Genomic DNA, 19830 nt, shown 5'->3' with positions numbered 1-19830 from the left:
CCGGGTGCCCATGTCAAAGCAACAAGACTTGCAGTGAGCTGCAAATCATCTCGTGAAACTTCATCCAGCACCGAAGGGCTCGGCCCTTGTCTGAGGTCAGGGATGCTGCGTGTTACATGACACACGTGGGGGGCTTGGCTGTGATCTGCCTGCTAGGACCATGCAGGAATGTGAAGCACACGGCAATCTCGGGTGTCTTTCTGCCGGCAGATGGGAGAGGTGGGAGGTTGTTTCCAATTTTGGCAGTACCCCCTCCCAGCTGGCCCTGAAGACAGCCTTAAGAAATGCCTCTCCCTGGAAAAAAAACCCAGCACGGTGGGGTAACACCAGCAAGTAGCTCCCCATGGGGAAAGGGATCCCTCAAAATGCACCAGAAATAGGTCCCAAAGGAGAGCTGCAGAAGGGTACACAAGGCCAGACCCTTAGCTGTTGTGCAAATCAGCTGAAGTCTGTAGAGCTACACCAGCTTAGGATCTAGTCCATCAAGTCCTTTGGGTCAGAAATGTAGGTGAGGCAAAATGCTGGTTTCCTTTGCTCTCCTGAGGCAGGATGGAGCTGATTGCTTTGATTAGCACTTAGAAGGGATGATGTGCAGTCCGGCATTAGCAAACCCTGGGAGGAAAGGTTCAGAGCTCATTAAACTGGTTGACTCTGCTCATTTGCCTATTTTGCCCACGTCCATGTCGTCCACCCCTCCGTTAAATCGACCCCACACTGAGCGTGGAGCTTTGTGACCAGATGGATGCGATCACCGTGTGCGTTGTTCCTGCTTGTCTTCCAGGGTATCCCCCAGGCTCCGATCTTCACAGACACCGTCGTTTTCCGGGTCGCTCCGTGGATAATGACTCCAAACACGTTGCCACCGGAGAACGTTTTTGTGTGCAGGTAAAAGCAAATGGAAAAGTCTCCCTATACAGTCTGAGCTGTATAATCGCTATACCGTGATTGCTGGGCATCGTGTAGGCATAGGCATTGGACTGCAGATCTGTATATTAATATATAGCACCGGTACTAGAAATCCCAAAGATGTGAGCTGAGAACTGTCCCATCGATTTGCCAATTGAGTAAGTATTGAGAGTTGTCTTGGCTGGACTCAACCTATTGATTCGAAATGAATGAGCATTCATTACTGAGCTCCAGTACTGCTCAGGATATTGGATAACACTCTTCTTATTGCAAAGATGTGTCTACTAAAGTGTTGGGTCCGAGTCCTTTCTGTGGTAGTTCATCAGGAACAAACTAGGACCCACTGATTTAACTGCATGAAGTCAGAGGAGGCTGGAAATACTGAAGTGTTCAGTCCACAGCACGACTGCAGTCTCCAGAGCCCCATTTTTCTATTAGTTGATTCTTGCTGGAGTTATGTGATCAACGTATGAATCAATGTATGATTCAAAGTACACATTCATCAAAGCATGAATAGTTTGTGCACTTCCAGTGAAAATAACTGGCTTCACTGTGAAATGCTGAAAGGAATTATCATGTCCATGTTCCTTCTCAAGAACAGGTCAACTTGGAAGGGAAAATGCATTTTTCCTCCCCTCTTCCTTCAGTCACATCTCTTTTCCCTTTGTTTCCCCCTCATGAAGGTCTCTCCAAAGTGGCCCTGGCTCCAAGCAAAGAACTGTAAAATTGAAGGACCTTCTTGAAACTGGCCTAGACACTAAATGAAAAGTGACTATTCTGACTTTTCTCTAGTTTTGTGCAGCACATTTGGTTTTTCAGATAGTGACGGTTATTAGTCACAGTTTTAACATAGCAGAGAGTTTTGTGCTGATGGGTATCAGGGCAGGCGATCGGCCTCGGGCAGCAGTTTCCCCCCCAACGGCACCATCCAAGACTTCACCAGCCTGTCCTTATAAGAAGGCACTGATCCCTACACATTGGCTCTGCAGCTTCTACTTGCACCGTTCATAACTGCCAGCTTCCCCTGTTCGGTGGTGTGTCTTTCTAATTTATTTCTGAGGGCAAGGGGGAAGGAGCGTGCATTGTTTTCTTTTCTGCTGCAGTCCCATCAGTGGCTTTTTTCCCCTCCTCTTTCAATCACTTCTCCTTTTTCCCTCTGCTTTCCCAGCGTGAAAGACAATTACCTGTTCCTGAAGGAAGTGAAGAATTTAGTGAGCAAAGCCAGCTGCAACATGAAGGTCTGCTTCGGGTACATGAACCGTGGTGACCGCTGGATGCAGGTGAGGAGGCGACCAGGGGCATGCCGAACCATACCAGGACTTTTTCTTTGAACATTAAAATCCAGCAGCCACAAGCCACTTATAGATGAAGCTGTCATTGTAGGAGCCTGCATGGCATGGCTTGCCCAGCCTAGCTTCATGCTGCGCTGCTGCCTCAGTTTCCCCTTTTCCATAGGTCAGGCCCAGAGGCTCCCAGCTACAGCTTCTCACCCAGCAAATGCCTACTCTGCTCCTTTCTAGTCTCTTTGGGAGCTCCTGTCATCCCTCAAACTTCCCCTGGGCACATCTGCATGAGATGCTTAATGCACGTTGGCCTAATAACACCACGCAGTAACGTGCCTTGGCAAAAACCCTGCTAGTAGCCAACTGCACAGTTAGCATCCCTAAATAACCATGCACTGATGCTACTGCGCAGCAACTCTAGCTACTGTGTATTTAGTTAGTACTTTATTAAGATGTACTAAACTAAATGCATGGTATCTACGGTACATTATTGAACGTGTAGACATGCCCCTGGCACCAATCCCTTTATTAACTGAAAAGGAAAGTTGGCACAACCACCTGGAAAATTGGGCCCAAATCATCGCCAGCTGAGAACCCACACACTGAATGCCTCTGAATTAACAATCAGGACTCATAGTAGAGATGATATCTTTTATTAGATGAACATGATTTTTGCAAAAAAAATGTCTTTAACTATTAGACCAACATGATTTTTGCAAAAACATTTCTTTAATTGCAGATTTCAGGCACAGACACCCTTCATCGGGCATTGGAGAAAAGATTGTAGAAGTTCTCCTGGGTAGAAATGAAAGTTCATATTTCATAGGATTTCACGTTGTGAAGCATCTCCCTTCCCCTCCAGGAAACAGAGTTAATGCTAGTCTGCTTTGTAGGGGCCCTACTGAAAGGCTTTCTGTCAGGCCTTGCTGGGCACTTCCCCACCTTGTCTGCATTTAATAGATTGGTTTTCTTCCTTGACCAGGATGAAATTGAGTTTGGCTACATTCATGCCCCTCACAAAGGCTTTCCGGTGGTCCTGGACTCCCCCCGAGATGGTGGGCTGAAAGAGTTTCCTATCAAGGAGCTCCTGGTAAGAGCTTTGCATCTTCTCGGTAAACGTGCGTGGTATCCCTTGCCTGGTCTCCCAGCAGGAGGAGAAGCTTACGGCAATTCATAAACATCTTCCAGGATGGTTCACAAAAAAAAAAAGTGGGGTTGAAAGGGAGGCAGATGAAACCAGTGGTGGCCTTAGCCCTGGGCAAGAGAGTCATTTGAGGCCCCTTCGAGGTACTCAGGTGAATATTAACCTACCAAAGTTGCATCGTGGATCTTTTTAGTATGCATGGAGTGGAAGTAGATAAATAGTCGAGTGTTAACATGCATATAGAGCCACTTCCTTGCGGTTCTATTTTGACAAAAAATGGCATTTTCCAATAGAAAACCACCCTAGGTTTGACTGTGCTGGTCACCCGCGAGCTATGTTCTCCTGCACACTACAACCATGCAAGCGCGCCAGCCTTTTGCAGGCACCCAAAAGTGTAACCACGAACCCTGGGGTCGAATTGTACACGCAAGAGCAAGAGAGGGAGTGATTCAAAGAGAGCCGCGGGGAGGCTGACAAGGAGACGCTGGAACAAATCGGCCACAAGATGGGCTTTGAATGTCATTTGTTCACTCGGCGAGAGGCAACCGTCCCCCTCGGTCCACTTCCAGGCAGCTGGGCTTTTCGGGCACGGGTCGCAGTTCAGCAAAGAGGTGTCCCTTTCAGACCGGCTCCCTGAAATCCCTCCTGCTCCGAGGATCAGTCGCTCCCCCGCCTCACAGAGGAGCCTTTTTGCAATTTGTACCCACCCGCCTTTAGCCCAGAAAGCAGGAAACCTCCTCCCTCGTCTTGCCCAGACGATAGATCCCAAACACCTCTTTAAAAATGAACTACCACAGTTGCATCTTCTTGCCATCATCTGGGAGCAGGAGTTAGCTGCATCCGTTTGAAATCAGGCAGAAGGCCGGGTCAATTTGCACCTTATAGACTAACTAAATCAGAGATGCCTAATTCTGGGGCCAGATAGATTCCTAGATCCTCAGTATTAGAGCCTTGTATTTCTTCTGCGCTCGTTAACATGTTTCGCCCCCTGCTTAAAGAAAAGGAAACCCTAATAGGAGCTGATTTATCCAGTGAAAGGGAGCGAGATGCAGCCGGCCGCCAAGTGATCATTCTCCAGGCTTATCTGTGCCAAATATAAAGGGGGCAGCTCTCCAGGAGGCAGGCCCGGAAAGGTTATCTTGAAAGCAGTAAGGCTAACTTGGGACGTGGCCGTAGAGAACGGGGATTGAATGCGGGGCGCTTGGGGGAGGAAAGAAAGAAAGCAAGACTGGATGTGCTGGGGTCTGAAACCGTTGCCTCTTACACGGTTCTGGGATGGGATATCCACTGCAACGTGGGCGTCGGCTGCGGGCTGCCGATGCGTCCCCTCGGCATCGCACCGTCCGTCGGCAGCGTAAAAGGTTATGAACACAAACCCTCTGACCCACGCTACCCACATCCATCCTGCAGACAGCTCCTGCTGAGCACCAACGAGATCCTCGTCAGCATCTGCCACTGCTGTGGCCTACGGGGCAGGCAAGGAGTTCCCATTAGTCCTTGCTGGGAAGCAGCACCAAACAGCCCTAAAATTTGTAAGCTGGGGGGGGGGGATCTAGGATTTTGCCGTGACCACGGTAGCACCGGCCCATCTCTGCCGCTTGCTCCTTGGCGCTGCTGGTAACCGGAGAAGAGAGTGGCGAGCCACAGCTATCACACAAGCAGCTCCCTTTTGCTCCGTGTCCATTTGGAGAAGGTTAATCGCTTTCAAATGCGTTGAAATATATCATTTATCATGCCTGCAATGAGTACAAGCAGTCCTGGATTCGTCATGCGGGATGGGAATAGCACATTGATCGCCCTTCTTTACAAAATAAGCCAGGCAGCAACTTCTATCTGCCCTCTTTGTAAATTCTTTGCTTGGTATTTCGAGAAGCAATTTCAGCCTTTGGAGCAGCAAACGTGTTATAGGCTCCAATCCTGAGCTCCGAAGCCTTGCCTAATCCTCCTTCTATCTCTTCAATCTCATTTTCCAGCTGGCACAATTTAGCCAAACACCCTTTTTTTTTTTATTCCCACCCCATAGAGAGGCGCGTGCTTTGCTCTAAGCCTTCAGGGAACCGCTCGAGGGTGGGGGAAAGGAGACGCAAGAGAATTAGCCTCTCAAAATGGAACTGGCTCTGCTGGAGCTGATAGGACGCGAATCCTCCCGATGAAGCAGGGATGAAAAAGCAATCGGTTTGAGAACGAGGGTGCGTCGTTGGGGATTTGAAACCTGGCTGGCAACGGCGTCCCATGCCAATGCTTATTAAAACAGGCTGTCTGAAAGGCTTAGTCCTTTCTCCAGTCCCAGCTTGAATAGCAGGGCAAGAACAGTTCATTTTATAGGGTCAAGGGAGGGTGCATGGCCTTTCTTCTGTTCCCCAAAACCACGTTGCAGGAGTGGAGCTACTTCACCATGTCTGCTCCAGTCTAAGGGCGGAGGATGATCCACCCCGATGCAAATGGGTTTTCTTGTGGCAGAAAGGGATCGACAGCGTCGTGGTGGTGGGTCAGCCCCTGAAACATGTCATGGAAGATGGGGAGTCTAAGAGGAGCTACGGCCCCCGGTCCTGTCCCCTGCAAAGCTGAGCAAAGTCATATAGAACTTAAATGCCGGCGTGTCCATCAATCGCGGGTGCCTCCTCTGAGACCGCTGGGCATGGGCACTGGCTTTCAGAAGCCTGTGTGTCCTCCAATGCCAGTGACTCCAGTTGGAGCTGGGAGTGCTCACGAGCTTTGAAAAATCAGGCAGATGTCCAGATGATCTCCGCTCCCATTTCAATGGTGAAAGGACGTGTGAGATGTTGAGGCGCATACCGCATTGAGCAATAAAGTGTAAAGTATGCCGGGTACTGGGCAGATCTGGAAATCTGGCCTCTTGATTTAGGCACTCGGCTGGAAGCTGAGCTGACCCACCTCAAGTTGAGGACCCACAAGAGTAGTCTCTAGAATATGCTGCTCTCCGTGCCCCCATTTCCTGATGTTTGTAAAAACACGTTGTTTTCTCCATCGTTTTTTTGAGACCCTCAAGTGGAAAAGAGCTCCCGGGGGTCAATCACTACACAAAGCAATAGAAAAGTGAGTGTAGGAGCCATTTGCTAGACCAGAGAGTGCTTTAAAATCTGAATCACTGGAGCAAAAAGAAAACATGAGCTGGCCCAGAAGATATCGGAAGTGGGAGGATTTAGGGCACTTACAGCAGAGAGGCTCCTAACAGCTAATCTGTGTGAATCCAGAAGGTGGAAAAAGAAACCAAGAGTCTCATCTTTCCCATACTAAGCAAGTAGGCTCCGTTCTCACATCTCTAGGGTCAGATGCCTCCAGAATGGCTGGAGGAACAAGCAGAAACCAGCATGTTAAGTGAACATATCCACATCCTCTCATAAATCCTTTCGATGACCCCACGATGACTTGGATCTTGCACCCGCTGTGAATGGGAAGGGATTGCTTTCTGCTAAGCATGTCGCCCAAAGCTAATATGAGCAAACCAAAGGGCATTCCAGGGAAAGAAAAAGATCCCAGAGGACTGGAAACCATGAAGATGAGCTGCATCCAACATCCTCCCCATTGGCTTGGTGAAGCCAACCTGAATGCAGACTTTCTGATCATCCACGTGGGGCTGATTGCAGCATCTACTGGCTCTGTCCTGTTTCTAATGAATATGTCTCTACATTGGATCCTTCCACTCCAGCATATAAGCAAATGAATATCAAGCTGATACTCGCTGTTGACAAGAGGGGTCTTCAAATCCCCTGGTCCCCTGTGGGATATACCTATGATTCAGTGACATGAATGAGTTCTCTCTCTACCTTCGGTATTATCCCCTTTATATGAATGAGGGCACTGCAACATAGGGGGACACACCGTGAACTGGGCAGGGATTAGACTTGGTGACTCGTCTCTTGACCTCTTGATAAAACTTAAATGTGGTTTATAACTCAGCAGCTTCAATTTTTTTCCATGGTTGTGTTTGGACTGGAATATGGGGGCAGGGGGCTGGACTCAATGACCTACTGAGGTCCCTTCCGACCCTAACATCTGTGAATCTATGGGGGATTTTTTTACCAGCAAGACAGACAACAATGCATTATGCTTCTCCCACCTCTCAGCTGAGTGCCTAGAGCCAAGAGGCATGTCGCTGTGCCATCTCCATTGGGAGCGTCAAAGCTGGACTTTGCCGTTCTCGTACCGAGAGGTCACAAGATAACACACAGGGCTGGCCAGGGCACACAGGGCAGATCCCACTGATGGCTAAGCCCAATAGAAGCATATCGACTTACTGAAAAGAAAACACTGTCATATTAAAGTGCCTAATGAGTGTGTTTTATTAATAGGTCTAGAGAAATCCGTGCTTATTCAGATAATTGACCTGGCTTACGGATAGATGAGGAAACCCAGCAGTGCTAATTAACGGGATGAGCAGTTCTTAGATCCAGTGGAAAAAAAATGGGAGCTATTTGATCCCATGCACGTGGCTTCTTTGCTTCTTGACATGTCTTTTACTGTCATGACTCAAAGTCTGATCTAGAGAGGTCCCTTCCAGCCCCTAACATCTATGAAGCTATGAATCTGAGTCTTTTCTTCAGATTGACTGAGGGCTTCCAGTTTCTTCCCTGTGCCAGATGAAGACATCACACCATCACTTGCTGTACAACTCTGAGTTTCCTGTCTCTCGACTCTGCCCTCCAAGTACCTCCTGGAAGAGAGCTTCTGCGAGGCCTTTCTCCATCCTTTCCAGTAACCAGACCATGAGGATGTGATCAGATCTCCGAGTGCTCCCAGAATAATCTTATTTACAATGGGACAGCCTTGCACAGGCTGTAGTTTTTTTTTTCGCTGAATCAAAAAGTCCGAGTAGTACTGACCTGAGTACCTTGCCCAAAGGAAGGACACAGAGTAGAGCCTAGACGGGGCTGCTCAGCGGAGCTGATCTTGTAAAGTTATTGCACCTTGCAACTCTTCTCCTGGAGAGAGTGAATGGAGAATTTGGAGTCGCTCCGTGCCAGTTCAAGGGACCATCCGAGGTGCAAAGGAGAGGAGAATCCGTCCACTAGGACCTAGCTGCAATACACTACCAGGTCCAAGTCCATCTCTGGCTTAAACTGTCTGCAGTCTTTGAAGTTACTTGCCAGCATTTCCACAGCCCTCTACTAACCCTGCAGTCAGTGCATGAACATGGGAAAACAGCTCAGGATCAGTCTGGTGCAATGGCAGCTTTTTCTTTTCCCTTGCCAGAGAGTAAACCGTAAAGTTGCATATTCGAATTGCACGCATCATACCGATGCTGTCTTCAACCTGTGATGGAAACCCATCTCCATATCCGTGGCTTATGCTGTCTTTTGTAAACCACTTTATATAGATCTATATGTCTATATCTGACATATAGATCTATAGATATAGACATATAGATCTATAGATATAGATATATTAATAGCACAACTGAAACCATTCCCTGCTCTTTGTATATACGTTTGCAGAGGGGTGCTTTTTACCCGATGTTGCACACAATAATTCTCTGATGTTTGAGGTCAAATGCTCCAGGGAAAGACTGTGATAGTGAAAAGAAATATATATATCAATAAGTGTGTGTGTGTGTGTGTGTGTGTGTGTGTGTGTGTGTGTGTGTGTGTGTGTACACACACACACACACACACACACACACACACATATATCTCTCAAACATCAGACAACTATTGTGTACAACATAGGTAGGGTAAAAAGCACCCCTCTGCAAGAGGATCTCCCTAAGCTCTGTGCTTCACTTAGTGTCATTAAAGCCCCATTTCGAAGCCTTATGAGACGTGGGATTGAATGGTTGGGTCGGGGGGAGATTCGGCACTGCTACAGATTTCACCCTATGTGACCTACCGTCCGACTAACTTTTTCTGGCTGGTACCAAGAATTGCTGGTTCAGAGCTTTCCAGCTTCTCTCTGCCAATGTTATGACAAAGATTATTCCTGTCTCCTTTTGTAATCTGGGGCTGGCAGTCACCCAAGCATTTGTTTTTTTGTGGCCCTGATATTTTTACCTTCTGGGGGCTGGAGCAGGGTGGAATTCAGCAGGAGGATTTTTTTTTTCTGCCCGCTGCCAGCCATTCCTCTTGCTGGAGCTCCCTTGAGCTCTCCCACCTACTCACTTGGCTGGCAGGTTTGTAACACAGCAAGGGAGTGGCGGATAACTCTGTTGTGGGCAGGGGTAAGTGACCCTGCAGACACTCTCAGACGGCCTTGTAGCAGGGGAGCAAGAGGTCCGACTGGGGCTGAGGTCAATGCAAAATGTCCCGTGAATTCTTGTGAGAGGTACAGCTGATTTGTGGAGCTGAAGGAAACAGACAGCCCGGTAGCATCTGAAATAAAGAGCTGGCATGGCTACAAACCACCATGCCCTGAATGAGTCTCTGTGAAATCCTGGGTTGGGCCTAAAGGATAGAAAGATGCAATGTTGGAGCTTTTACCCCAGTGACTTCAAGTTCCTCTGCTGCGATGTTCCTGCTCCCCTAAGGATGTAGCCGGTGGTTATGTAGAGTCAAGGGCATGGCCACTTCCCACGGGGCTCCCCTGGAGCGTTGGTCTCGGAGGCTCTTAGTCGGTGGAGGTGGCCAGTCTCTAATGGCTTCGATCTTGTCCCACAGGGGAGCGAGTTTTTTGCCCCCACCCGCAGTGTCCCAAATACACCACTTTGGGTAATGCCAACTGACATTTCTTTGCCTTCCCAGTTAGTCCAGCCTGTTTGATCTCATCTAACATAGTCGTTAGATGAATCCAATTCAAAGTCCTGACTGTAGATGACGGTACCATTGATGTAAGCCACTGCAAACAGCTCGCATCCTTGTATTGATAAATTATTCATCAGTCTCTGAAAAGAAGCAGGAGAATTGCGCATCCTGAAAGGTAGGACTGTGAACTCATGCAGTCCCTCAGGGGTGGTAAAGGCAGAAGGACTCGGCCAGGTTTCTTCCCAAGAAGAGAAGTTGCAGTGGTAGCTGCACCCCCCCCCAGGATGGGGGGCAGTTAGCACTTCCCTCCACGCCTGGAGAGACCTGCTACTGGTGCAGGGAAGAATAAGGGCATCACATACAGAGAAGGATCCTTGCCTTCTTCCCCACAAATCCTCATCCCATGTCCATGCAGTATCAGCATAACCAAGGTCCTATACAACCTTCAAGGTTATATCCTTGAGTATTGTGTGCCCGATGCTGAAGCCTGGACATATCTAATGGTGTTGCTTCCCTGTTTTCCATTAGCTCTCCCCGTGCTCCCTTCTCCAGCAATACAGCGACCGTGGACTCTTCACTTTATTCTTTCTAACCCTGTTCTTTGCTCAAGAGCTCCAATGCAATGGGTGTTTCTAGCCTGGGACTCACCAGCTGGGAAAAAGGAGGAAGAGTTCATAATTTCTAAGCCCTTGTGATGGCTTCTTTTTTTCCAGGGTCCAGACTTTGGCTATGTCACCAGGGAGCCTCTGTTCGAGGTCGTCACCAGTCTCGATTCCTTCGGCAACCTGGAAGTCAGCCCTCCTGTGACTGTCAACGGGAAGGAATATCCTCTGGGGAGAATCCTCATTGGAAGCAGTTTCCCCACGTAAGAGAGTTAGAAAACCTGCATGGTTTCGTGAGGATCAGGGCAATCCTGCAGGGATCACTGACCCCAGCTAATTCCCCATCTCCCTCCATAATATGCCGGGTATAGAAGCAAAGCCCGTGTCTGGATCTGTCTTGCCGGGGGAGCTGTGCCTGTTAGCAGCTCACCCCGTGGATTCAGAGGTCTTGCTTTGGCCCGTAACAAGCTAAATGATTTTTTAAAAAACCCAGGTTGCAGTTTGTTTCCTGGTTTCAAAACACCCTTCACCAAGCTCTCTGTAGTGTTTGGACCTTTCTGTAGTCAGCAGCTGTATGATTTGAGAAGCTCATTTGCTGGCTCTTCTAATCTGCTCAGTATTCAATTTTATCAGGATCACGTTGAGAGGGGGTGGGTATGGGGTTGGGGTTGGATCTCTGCATTTCACCTTTGTGAGCATATCATCTAGTGTTTTTAGAGCAATCGCCTATCCAAATTTGAGTGCCTCGCTGCTGTATGAGGTCAGACACCTAGGGAATAAAAGGGAATTGGAATTTTTTCTTGCATTTCCTTTTCAGACCATCATGGTTATAACTTTTGCCCCAATTCTGAAATACAATTGTTTGTTTTCCCCTCTATTTCTGCTACTAGATCAGCCGGAAGGAGGATGACCAAAGTGGTGAGAGATTTCCTATATGCCCAGCAAGTCCAGGCACCCATAGAGCTCTACTCCGACTGGCTCACCGTGGGTCACGTAGATGAATTTGTGACCTTTGTGCCCATTCCTGGCAAAAAGGTGACCTCCCTGATGGCAATTCTGAAAAGTTTACCAAGGATAGGGATGGATTTGAAGGCTTTGCTGTGCATCAAGAGCTGATTTGCTAAGCTCTTTGGGCACAATGCCCCATAACGCCCACAAGACTTGCTCTTTATTTGAGGGGGAAGGAAATCTGAAATCTCTACTTGCTTAGGTTGGGAAGAGCAAAGAGATTTGGCCTGTTTGCTGCTTGCAAGGTCTGCTGAGATTTTTTTAAAGTGCCTGAGCCCTGAATTAAAATTGGATGCCCTACTCCTGTTTGAAAAACCCAGCCATCGTTCTCTTTGTGTGGTGCTTAGATACCCAAGCCATGGGTGCTGTGCAAAGGAAACCGGCAAAAAAACTCATCCTAATAATGCGTAAAAGATGGCAGCCTCAATTGTGGGGCCTCAAGAGGCTTCAGGCAATGTAGACTTCCCTATGGACCAGCTGGGTGTTAGCCACTGCTCCTCACCTCTCAGCATATGGCCCAGCCAGAGTATTATGACCTCTATAAAGACCTAGATCACTGACCTGTGAAAATCCATCTCTGTTCTGGACTCATTCAAAGAGAAACAAGCAGAAATGTTGATACTTCCTAATATACACCTATACATGCATAAACCTGTGCATTGCATTCTTCTTCCCATAAGGCATGTCTTCCTAAATTAGGGCCACCAAAATGGACAATATAGTCCCTTCCCGGCCTCGTAAGCAGCTTGAGAGGTAGCTTGTGCTTTGGTGGATGTAGATGTGTCTCAAGCAGCAGCACCTTGGCCATGAGGAAGATCCGGTGGAGGTGGTTTTTGCAGATTACTATTGAGGGCTTTGTATGCAGCGATCGAGACCCTACAGGCATGGCAGTAAATGCATAGGGTTCGGCGCAGGTTAAAAGACTTTGGGGACTTGAGAATTTGGGTCTGTAGCTACACGTTTCCAAGTCAGGGTAGGCAGACAGTTCCCAAATATCTCCCTTCTGTGCTCGTGGCAGCCACAGAGCAGAAGGTTGCCTGGCGTAGAGGCAGTGTGTTGAGAGATCGTGCTGTATGTGTCTGTGCCTGCTCTCGATGATTGCTGTTTCATCCTCTGGGCCAAGTATTTAACTCCTTCCTTTGGTCCTGCCTTCCTCCCAGCAATTCCGGATGCTAAAAGGAGAAAGAGGGCCACGGGGAAGCCACCATGTTCAAAGGTCAGTTTGTGCAGACAAGCTTCCTGCCAAAAAGAGGGAGGCCTGTACTCTTGGAGGGCAGCATGGGGTAGTGGGCAGAGCACATCGTTAGTACGAGGAGACCTGAGCTCTATTCACCTCCACCCCATTACAAACACACTCTGTGATCTGGGGCAAGTTACTTAACTGCTCAGTGCCTCAGTTTCCCCATACAAGACTCAGTTTGCCCCGACTGTAACCCTGAACTGAAATACTGCATCACCAGCTCGGCTTTCTTGTCTGTGGAGTCATTTGCTATGGGCTGAGCTTTGGGCTGATATATTTTCCAATGGACGCATCTTATTTATTGTCATTCCCTTGCTTCAAGCTTCGCAAAGAACCAAGGGAGCAAGAACCACATTGCAGAGAAGGGAATCAACAACATGGCAATCTCGCCGTGTCCCAAACACTATTATTTATCAGGTGGGAGGGAGCCTGTCATGCTCCTGAAAAAGCATTGCCTCCTACGGAAGTGCAAAACTCTCAAACTCTTGGTTCAGAAATGATGCCTTTTGTTAGACCAACTAATTGCCTCCTACACACACACACGGAAGAATTTGGATGCGAGATTAGAGTCATAGTCCATGCAGTCAGGCATCCTGTCTCAGGGGGCTTTGACTGGAAGTGGGAGATGTCCCCAGGTGATATATGCACCCGGCTAATTCATCAGTGGTCCGTGCAGGGGAGTGAGATAGGAGCTGTGTCTTAGGCCCTGCAGGGATGGTCTTACCTGCTGGAGAAGGGGACTGATGCATCTTTGTTTTAAGCAAGCAGAAGGGCTGTTAATGATAATGAATTTTCCTACCTCTGGTATCTGCCGCCAACCACCCACAGCGGCAGATCCCATGGGCCAGCCACCCGCTGTGGGTGACATTCATCCAGCGCTTGCCCAGGAAGCCTGATAAACCCCATACGTCCCACACAGACCCTATTTTGAGAAACTGAGTGGGACTTTAGCACCTCCCTCCCTGCATGCTGGGCTGCTGCTCTGGGATGAATTTCACCTTGAGCCATGCAGAATCCCCTAATCTTCTACATTTAGGTGCCATTAAGCCTCTACATTTTTCTCGCAGTATAGCACGGAGGCCCAGCACGCTGATGGCACTGGTAAATAGGGAGATGTGCACCTGCCGACAGCAGGCGCTTGATGCGTCTGCTGACACAGGCCTTGAAATCTGGTCCCAAGTTTGCCAGCTGTAGACTTTCCTTCCCTGCAGCTTTTCTCCTTCCTTGGGCCTGAAGCACCTTGATTTATTCAGCGCTGACTGCGCCAGAGACTTAATCTCTCATTTAACCTGAAAGACATCCCCCAGACGGAGCAGCTGCCGGCTCATAAAACATTCACCCGCCATAAGGCGTTACCCAGTGCATGGGTTTTTGGTTGTAGTCATGGTGGTCTAAGGACATCAGCAGACAAGGTTTTTTGAGTACATGTGATCTCTTTTATGAGACCAACTGAGTTCAGTAAAAGATATCACATACACTAAAATAATAAAAGAGATCACATCTACTCAAAAAAACTTTGCCTTGCCACGTGCATGACACACCAAAGGCCCTGGTGTGCCAACTTCTCTGGATGGGTAGTTGGCTTGGGCACCTTCTAGTTGCAAAGCCCTTCCAGGGTAGCTCTGCTATATTTCCAGAATTTTGCCCTTGTTGGTGCTTCTCAGTGGCGTTCCCAAACACAGCACAAAGGCAGCACAGGCGAGACCTAAATTTCTCCTATCAGCGTCTGGTGCAGACCTCGCTGCTCCATGTAGGTACTTCCACACCACTTGTCCCTGCAATGACTGACGGCCTCGTAGCCCCAGCTGCTGTGTTCATCCTCACAACACCCAAGTGATGTGGAGAGGAGTCATTAACCCCATTGCATGGAGGGGGAAACTGAGGCATGGAGAAATGAAGGGGGAAACAACCAGAGATTTTCTAAGCACTGCTTTTTTTTTTTTTTTTTTTTTTTTTTTTAATCTACCTGTTGCTAGACAGCGTAGTGCAGATGTTTACAGCTGCTGAGCACCTCAACCTCGAATTAAGTCAGCAGGAGTGCTCACTACAAAGCATCCTTTGCCTGGTACAAAGCATCCCTGCTTGAGACCCCTCCTAGTCACTAGCCACCTTTGGAAGCTTTTGCCCAAGTGATTTGCTTGAAGAGACTTGGCGAGTCCACGGCAAGGTGATTTCAAGTCTCCTGCATCACAGTGCAATGCTGTGTCCCTCAGACTGTCCTTCCTGCTTCCAGAAACCTCTGCTCACCTCGGCTACTAACGTTTTAAATAAATAGGACAGAAGGAACTGATTGCTTCTCATGACCGGCCTAATGACATCAGTGAAGCTATCCATAAACTTCAACAAGTTTGACCTGAATCCCTGGTCTTTTGATGGCCCAGAGGCAGATCCAAGCTTTGTCGGAGCTTGGTGGGGTGGGCTTGAATCCAGGGGTGTCTGATCCCAGCTACTTGGATCAAGGGCCCTGATACCACCGCTCCCTCATTTCGTTGCAAAGTGCCGTCTTTGGGTGCCATTTCATTAAGCTGATGGTGGCTTTGTTTCCTGCATGCAGGTTACTCAGGAACAGACACAAAACGGGTCACTATTAACAAGGTCCTCTCCAATGAGGTCATGATGGAAGAGAGCCATTATGTGCAGGTAAGAGCTACAGAGGGCTGGGCATGGGCCTGGACCTGTTAACTGCTGCTGGAGAGCAAAGGGAGATGGCACTGCTCATATTGTGGCACAATATGTGCCACAAGAATAGCTGGTGGAAGCCCAGGGGGATCCGTGACAAACCAGGGCTAATGGCATGGTGGAGGCAGGGGAGCCGGGCTACAAGGAACCATTGCACCTGAAGGAGGGGCGTCACAGGTAGGACGAAGGAGTGAAGGAAGTGAACCTTGCAGTATTGCATCTGGGGAAATGCTGCAACCCCCCGGCCCTGCAGCCTGCACCTTCCCGGTCAGGCTGCGGCAGCAGAGAGGGTAGAGCAGCAGTGCCAGGTTGGAAGTGGGAGGAGAAAGGAGGAAGGTGAGGCACCCCTCAACATCCATCCCAAACCCCCTCCCCAGGCCGTGCCCATGGTTTGTGGCCCACTCGCCCACCCTCTGCTGGACTGTTCAAGCTCCCGACAATACCTGGTCTTGCATCTGCAAAGCCTGCCTGAAGCCCCCAGCAAATATTTGAACTACTAGCACTGACTGCCATGGCCAGGTCTGTATGGGACCAGGAGGCAATGGTGAAGTAGCTGCGACCGCAGTGTGCCCATGCGGTAGGAGAAACACGGGCCATAAATCTCATTAGGCAATAGTCCTCCTCCCTCGTCGCCCATGCCTTTCCTTCAGTTCCTCTCCTACACACACTCCCTGTCTTACTACAGGGCACAGCGGGTTGGGGCTATAAGGTTGCAGGACAATTAATCACAGGGATTTCTGAGAAATGGGACATGAGTTTTATTTTAGGCCTCCTTCCCGCTCGGGTAGCAGAATGTATTGAAGGAACGTGCTAGATTAGGAGGGGTCTCCCTACCTGCTTTGAGAGCAGAGGGGGAAGAGAAATATGATGATCCTGGGTGCCAGCTGCTTGCAAGTTTCCCATGTTAGCCCCATTGCTGGAATAACTCGTGAGGTTTTGCATGGCAAATGCATTGGCACCTTCATTATACTAGGAGGGCCAGGGAGAAGGAAGCAGATATGGGTGGAAGCTAAGGTTTTCTGTGATCACCTAATGCATGAGACTGCATTGTAGACCTGTTCGACTGTCTCATGCTCGACTGTATTAAGCCTGTGGCTGTTTCTCTTCCCTGTGTCCCAGCGCTGCATTGACTGGAACAGAGACATCCTCAAGAAGGAGCTGGGGCTCATGGAGAAAGACATCATCGACCTCCCAGCTCTCTTCAAGATAGACAAGAATGGCAAAGCCATGGCATACTTCCCCAACATGGTGAGAAACAGCCCTGCCCTGGGAAAGCTTGGCTTAGGGTCGGCCCCGGAAAACCTGAGAGCAGCCACTGGGTTGGATAAAATGATCTCTGGAGGTCCCTTCCAGCCCCACTTCTCTAGGAGTGTCAGACCCCATGATCTGTCAGGGGACAGCAAAACATGAGAGTCTGTGGGTCATGACCATGAAGTACCTGTGACCTGAACCATAAAGAGCCTTCATCAAAGTAGAGCAGCACTTGAACTGCTCCCAGCCATCAGAGCAAAGCAACTCAGTCTCCAAAGAATAAGAGTAATGTCAGCCAGGGGAAGCTGTGTTTTCAACTGTCTGTTTGCCCTGGAGAGTATGGAATAGCAGATGCCAGCCTTACCTCCGTTTCCTGCCTCTCGTTAGCAGTTTAATTTTAAATGATAAGGAAGTGTCGGTTGTAGCCGTGTGGGCCTAAGGACATAGGCAGACAAGGTTCTTTGGGTCAATCTGAATCTTCCAACTCAAATAGTTGGAAAAATTAAGATGCACTCCAAATCCCATGCATGACTTGGCCTGAGCTCCCCCAGGCCATAACCCTGTGTCTCATCTCTCCCTGCACAGGTGAACATGATTGTGCTGTCTCGAGACCTGGGGGTCCCGAAGCCATTTGGGCCCATCATCGAGGGAGAATGCTGCTTGGAAGAGCACGTCCGCTCCCTCCTGGAGCCTCTGGGACTGAGCTGCAGCTTCATTGATGACATCTCCTCCTACCACAAGATGCTGGGAGAGGTCCACTGTGGCACCAACGTGCACCGGCAGCCCTTCTCGTACAAGTGGTGGAATGTGATTCCCTAATCGCCGAGCGGCTTGGGATTCCTGCCTTAGACGCTCACTTGGAGGCTGCTTTGTTGTTGTTGTTGTAGTTTGTTTGCTTGCAGTTGGTCAGGTTAACCTATATAACTTTGCTACGGAGTCTCAGTGCCCTGCTTTGGCAGCTGTGTGTGTGGTGTGTTTTGCCTGGCAGGTGGTAAGGTCCTTCAGCAAAGCGCATGCCCCAGCTCTCAGCCCAGTCCACCCTTGAGAGCGTGCAGAGGTCTTGGCAGCTGGAGGATGAACCAATTGGGGATGGAAAGGCACAAAGAAGGATTTGCAAGAACCACAGTAATGAAACCCATCATCTGCTGAGTTTTGCTGACAACAATTTGTAATAACGATAATAAAAGGGTGGGGAGAAAAGTGTGGAAATCTCTCGGCCTCCTCTTTAAACCTATAGATCCTGCGTCATCATTTCTCTTCTATGTTGCACAGTTGAAGGGACAGGCTTTTTTTTAGCGACAGAAACGAGAAGGTGTTGACTATTCTCTAACCATCATGTCTTTCTATTGGCGTGGAAACCAGGGTGTAGAAAGAAGACAAAAAAGAAGGGCAATCCAAACCGGGAGGAAAGTAAATTCCTTTTTCTGACCATGCTTTGTTTGAAAGAGGATGCAGGGATACCACTAGTGCCCAGAAAGCTTTTGTGTTTCTTATGCCAGCAGAAGAGTTGTAAGGGCCTGTGGGTTGGTCTGTCTTCACGCAAGGCTGCAAGAAGCCTTGCCACACTTATATTTTGATGGTCTAATTTCTTCCCTTTTGGTGCCATTGTTTTACCAAGTGTGACCATCTCAAGCCTTCTCCTCAATATGATCCATTTTAGTTCCATGGGCAACGATGCTCTTGGAGCCTTTCCCTGAATGGACAATGTGGATACTGTCTCCATCAAGTGGACAGTTTAAGGGATGGTCCCCTCTCCTCCCAATGAATGGCACTGCTGCCTATCAAGTAGATGAGGAGGATGAGCTTTGTTTGCTTTCTGGAGTTGACGTTCACGTCGTATAAACTAGATGTAGAGGAACGGCTAGCTACACGGAGAAACCTTATAGATCATTCATCCAGTCTATCCTCCAGCCAATTGGGAGCTATTACACGCTTTTAGCATTTTTCCAGCCTACTTTTAAATCTCACACAATAGGGTGATTTCCCTTGCAAGATTTTAGTAGTCTTAGCAAATCCCTCGAACAGGCAGATTTTCCCCTATCATCAGCCTAAATGTTCCCTTTCTTAATTGCATCCTTTTATCCTCACTTATCCCACCATAACACCTCCACCAGCTTACATCATTCTGGCTATAGCTTGTCCCAGATATACATAATCTTCTCTCATTGATCGATATTCCTTTAACTCTCTGTATTGTTTTGTTCTTTTCTGTGTCTCCTTAAAGTCCTCTGTATCTTTTGGAAATTGCAGTGCAAAAAGGAATGGGGTTTGGGGGGTTTGGTACACCGAGAGAGGGACTGCTGTGTTAGCTGGGGGCATCCTTTCCCAAAAGGAAAGAAATTGGGTCTTTTGAAAGGACACAGTGGGAGCAAGACAGAATTAGCTCCTCCTGTGTGGTTGGTACAGGAGACTCCCTTGGATCTCAGTGGATCGCTTGTAAATGAAGCAACAAACTGATGTCGAAATCTATATATAGACCAGGCTTGTTTTGTGCTATTCAACCATACCCAGGGGTTTGGGGGGGTTTTCCTCTCCGGTTGTAGGATGAGCCTTATGGGACCATCCAGATCATCTTCATTCCTCTTAGCTAAAGAGGAATAACACTGCCTTGGAAACCTCGATGATACTTTACAAGATTGCTTTAAACATAAAATTGCCCAATGGAGATGCTCTTTCAAGCAAGTTGCATTGTACATTGAGGAAATTTCTGCTTGTAGATATTTTGAGAGTCCCTTTTGCTGTGCTTTTCAACACAAAAAAAGTTGGGGGGGGGGCGGGGGGTTTAAAATATGGCAGTATTTTTTCTCATGGATTTGGATTTCCTTCCTGAAAGTGCATGTGTGCTCACTCTCGCTCTCTGGTGGCCAATGTTACGTCTGCCTCTGGTACCACCCTCTTTGTAGGGTTTTGTACAGGCCTCACCTGAAGCATGTCTCCAGTTCTGGGTCATATACTTAAAAAAAAAAAAAAAAAAAAAAAAAAAAAGGGGGCAAAAAAAAAAAAAGCCAAGGGGGGCGGACAA

At 48.5% G+C, this 19830-nt stretch overlaps 1 protein-coding gene across 1 annotated transcript; it reads left to right on the top strand.

Annotated features, from left to right (window-relative positions):
* Positions 1 to 781: 781 nt before the first annotated feature.
* Positions 782 to 18011, top strand: PADI2 (peptidyl arginine deiminase 2; the record flags this gene model as incomplete). The annotated part of the gene is given in 11 exon segments (XM_014519724.2): positions 782 to 885; positions 2075 to 2186; positions 3172 to 3279; positions 10742 to 10893; positions 11521 to 11665; positions 11857 to 11867; positions 12099 to 12125; positions 12799 to 12854; positions 15433 to 15518; positions 16677 to 16805; positions 17394 to 18011. Coding segments are annotated over 11 exon segments (1164 nt in total), but the record flags the coding sequence as incomplete, so codon positions are not given.
* Between the last annotated feature and the right edge of the window lie 1819 nt (positions 18012 to 19830).

This window comes from Alligator sinensis, unplaced genomic scaffold (assembly GCF_000455745.1).
Source record: "Alligator sinensis unplaced genomic scaffold, ASM45574v1 scaffold512_1, whole genome shotgun sequence".
In the NCBI taxonomy this organism is placed as follows: domain Eukaryota; kingdom Metazoa; phylum Chordata; order Crocodylia; family Alligatoridae; genus Alligator; species Alligator sinensis.
The sequence above is the reverse complement of the archived record's forward strand: the minus strand, read 5'-3'. Positions and strand labels throughout refer to the sequence as shown.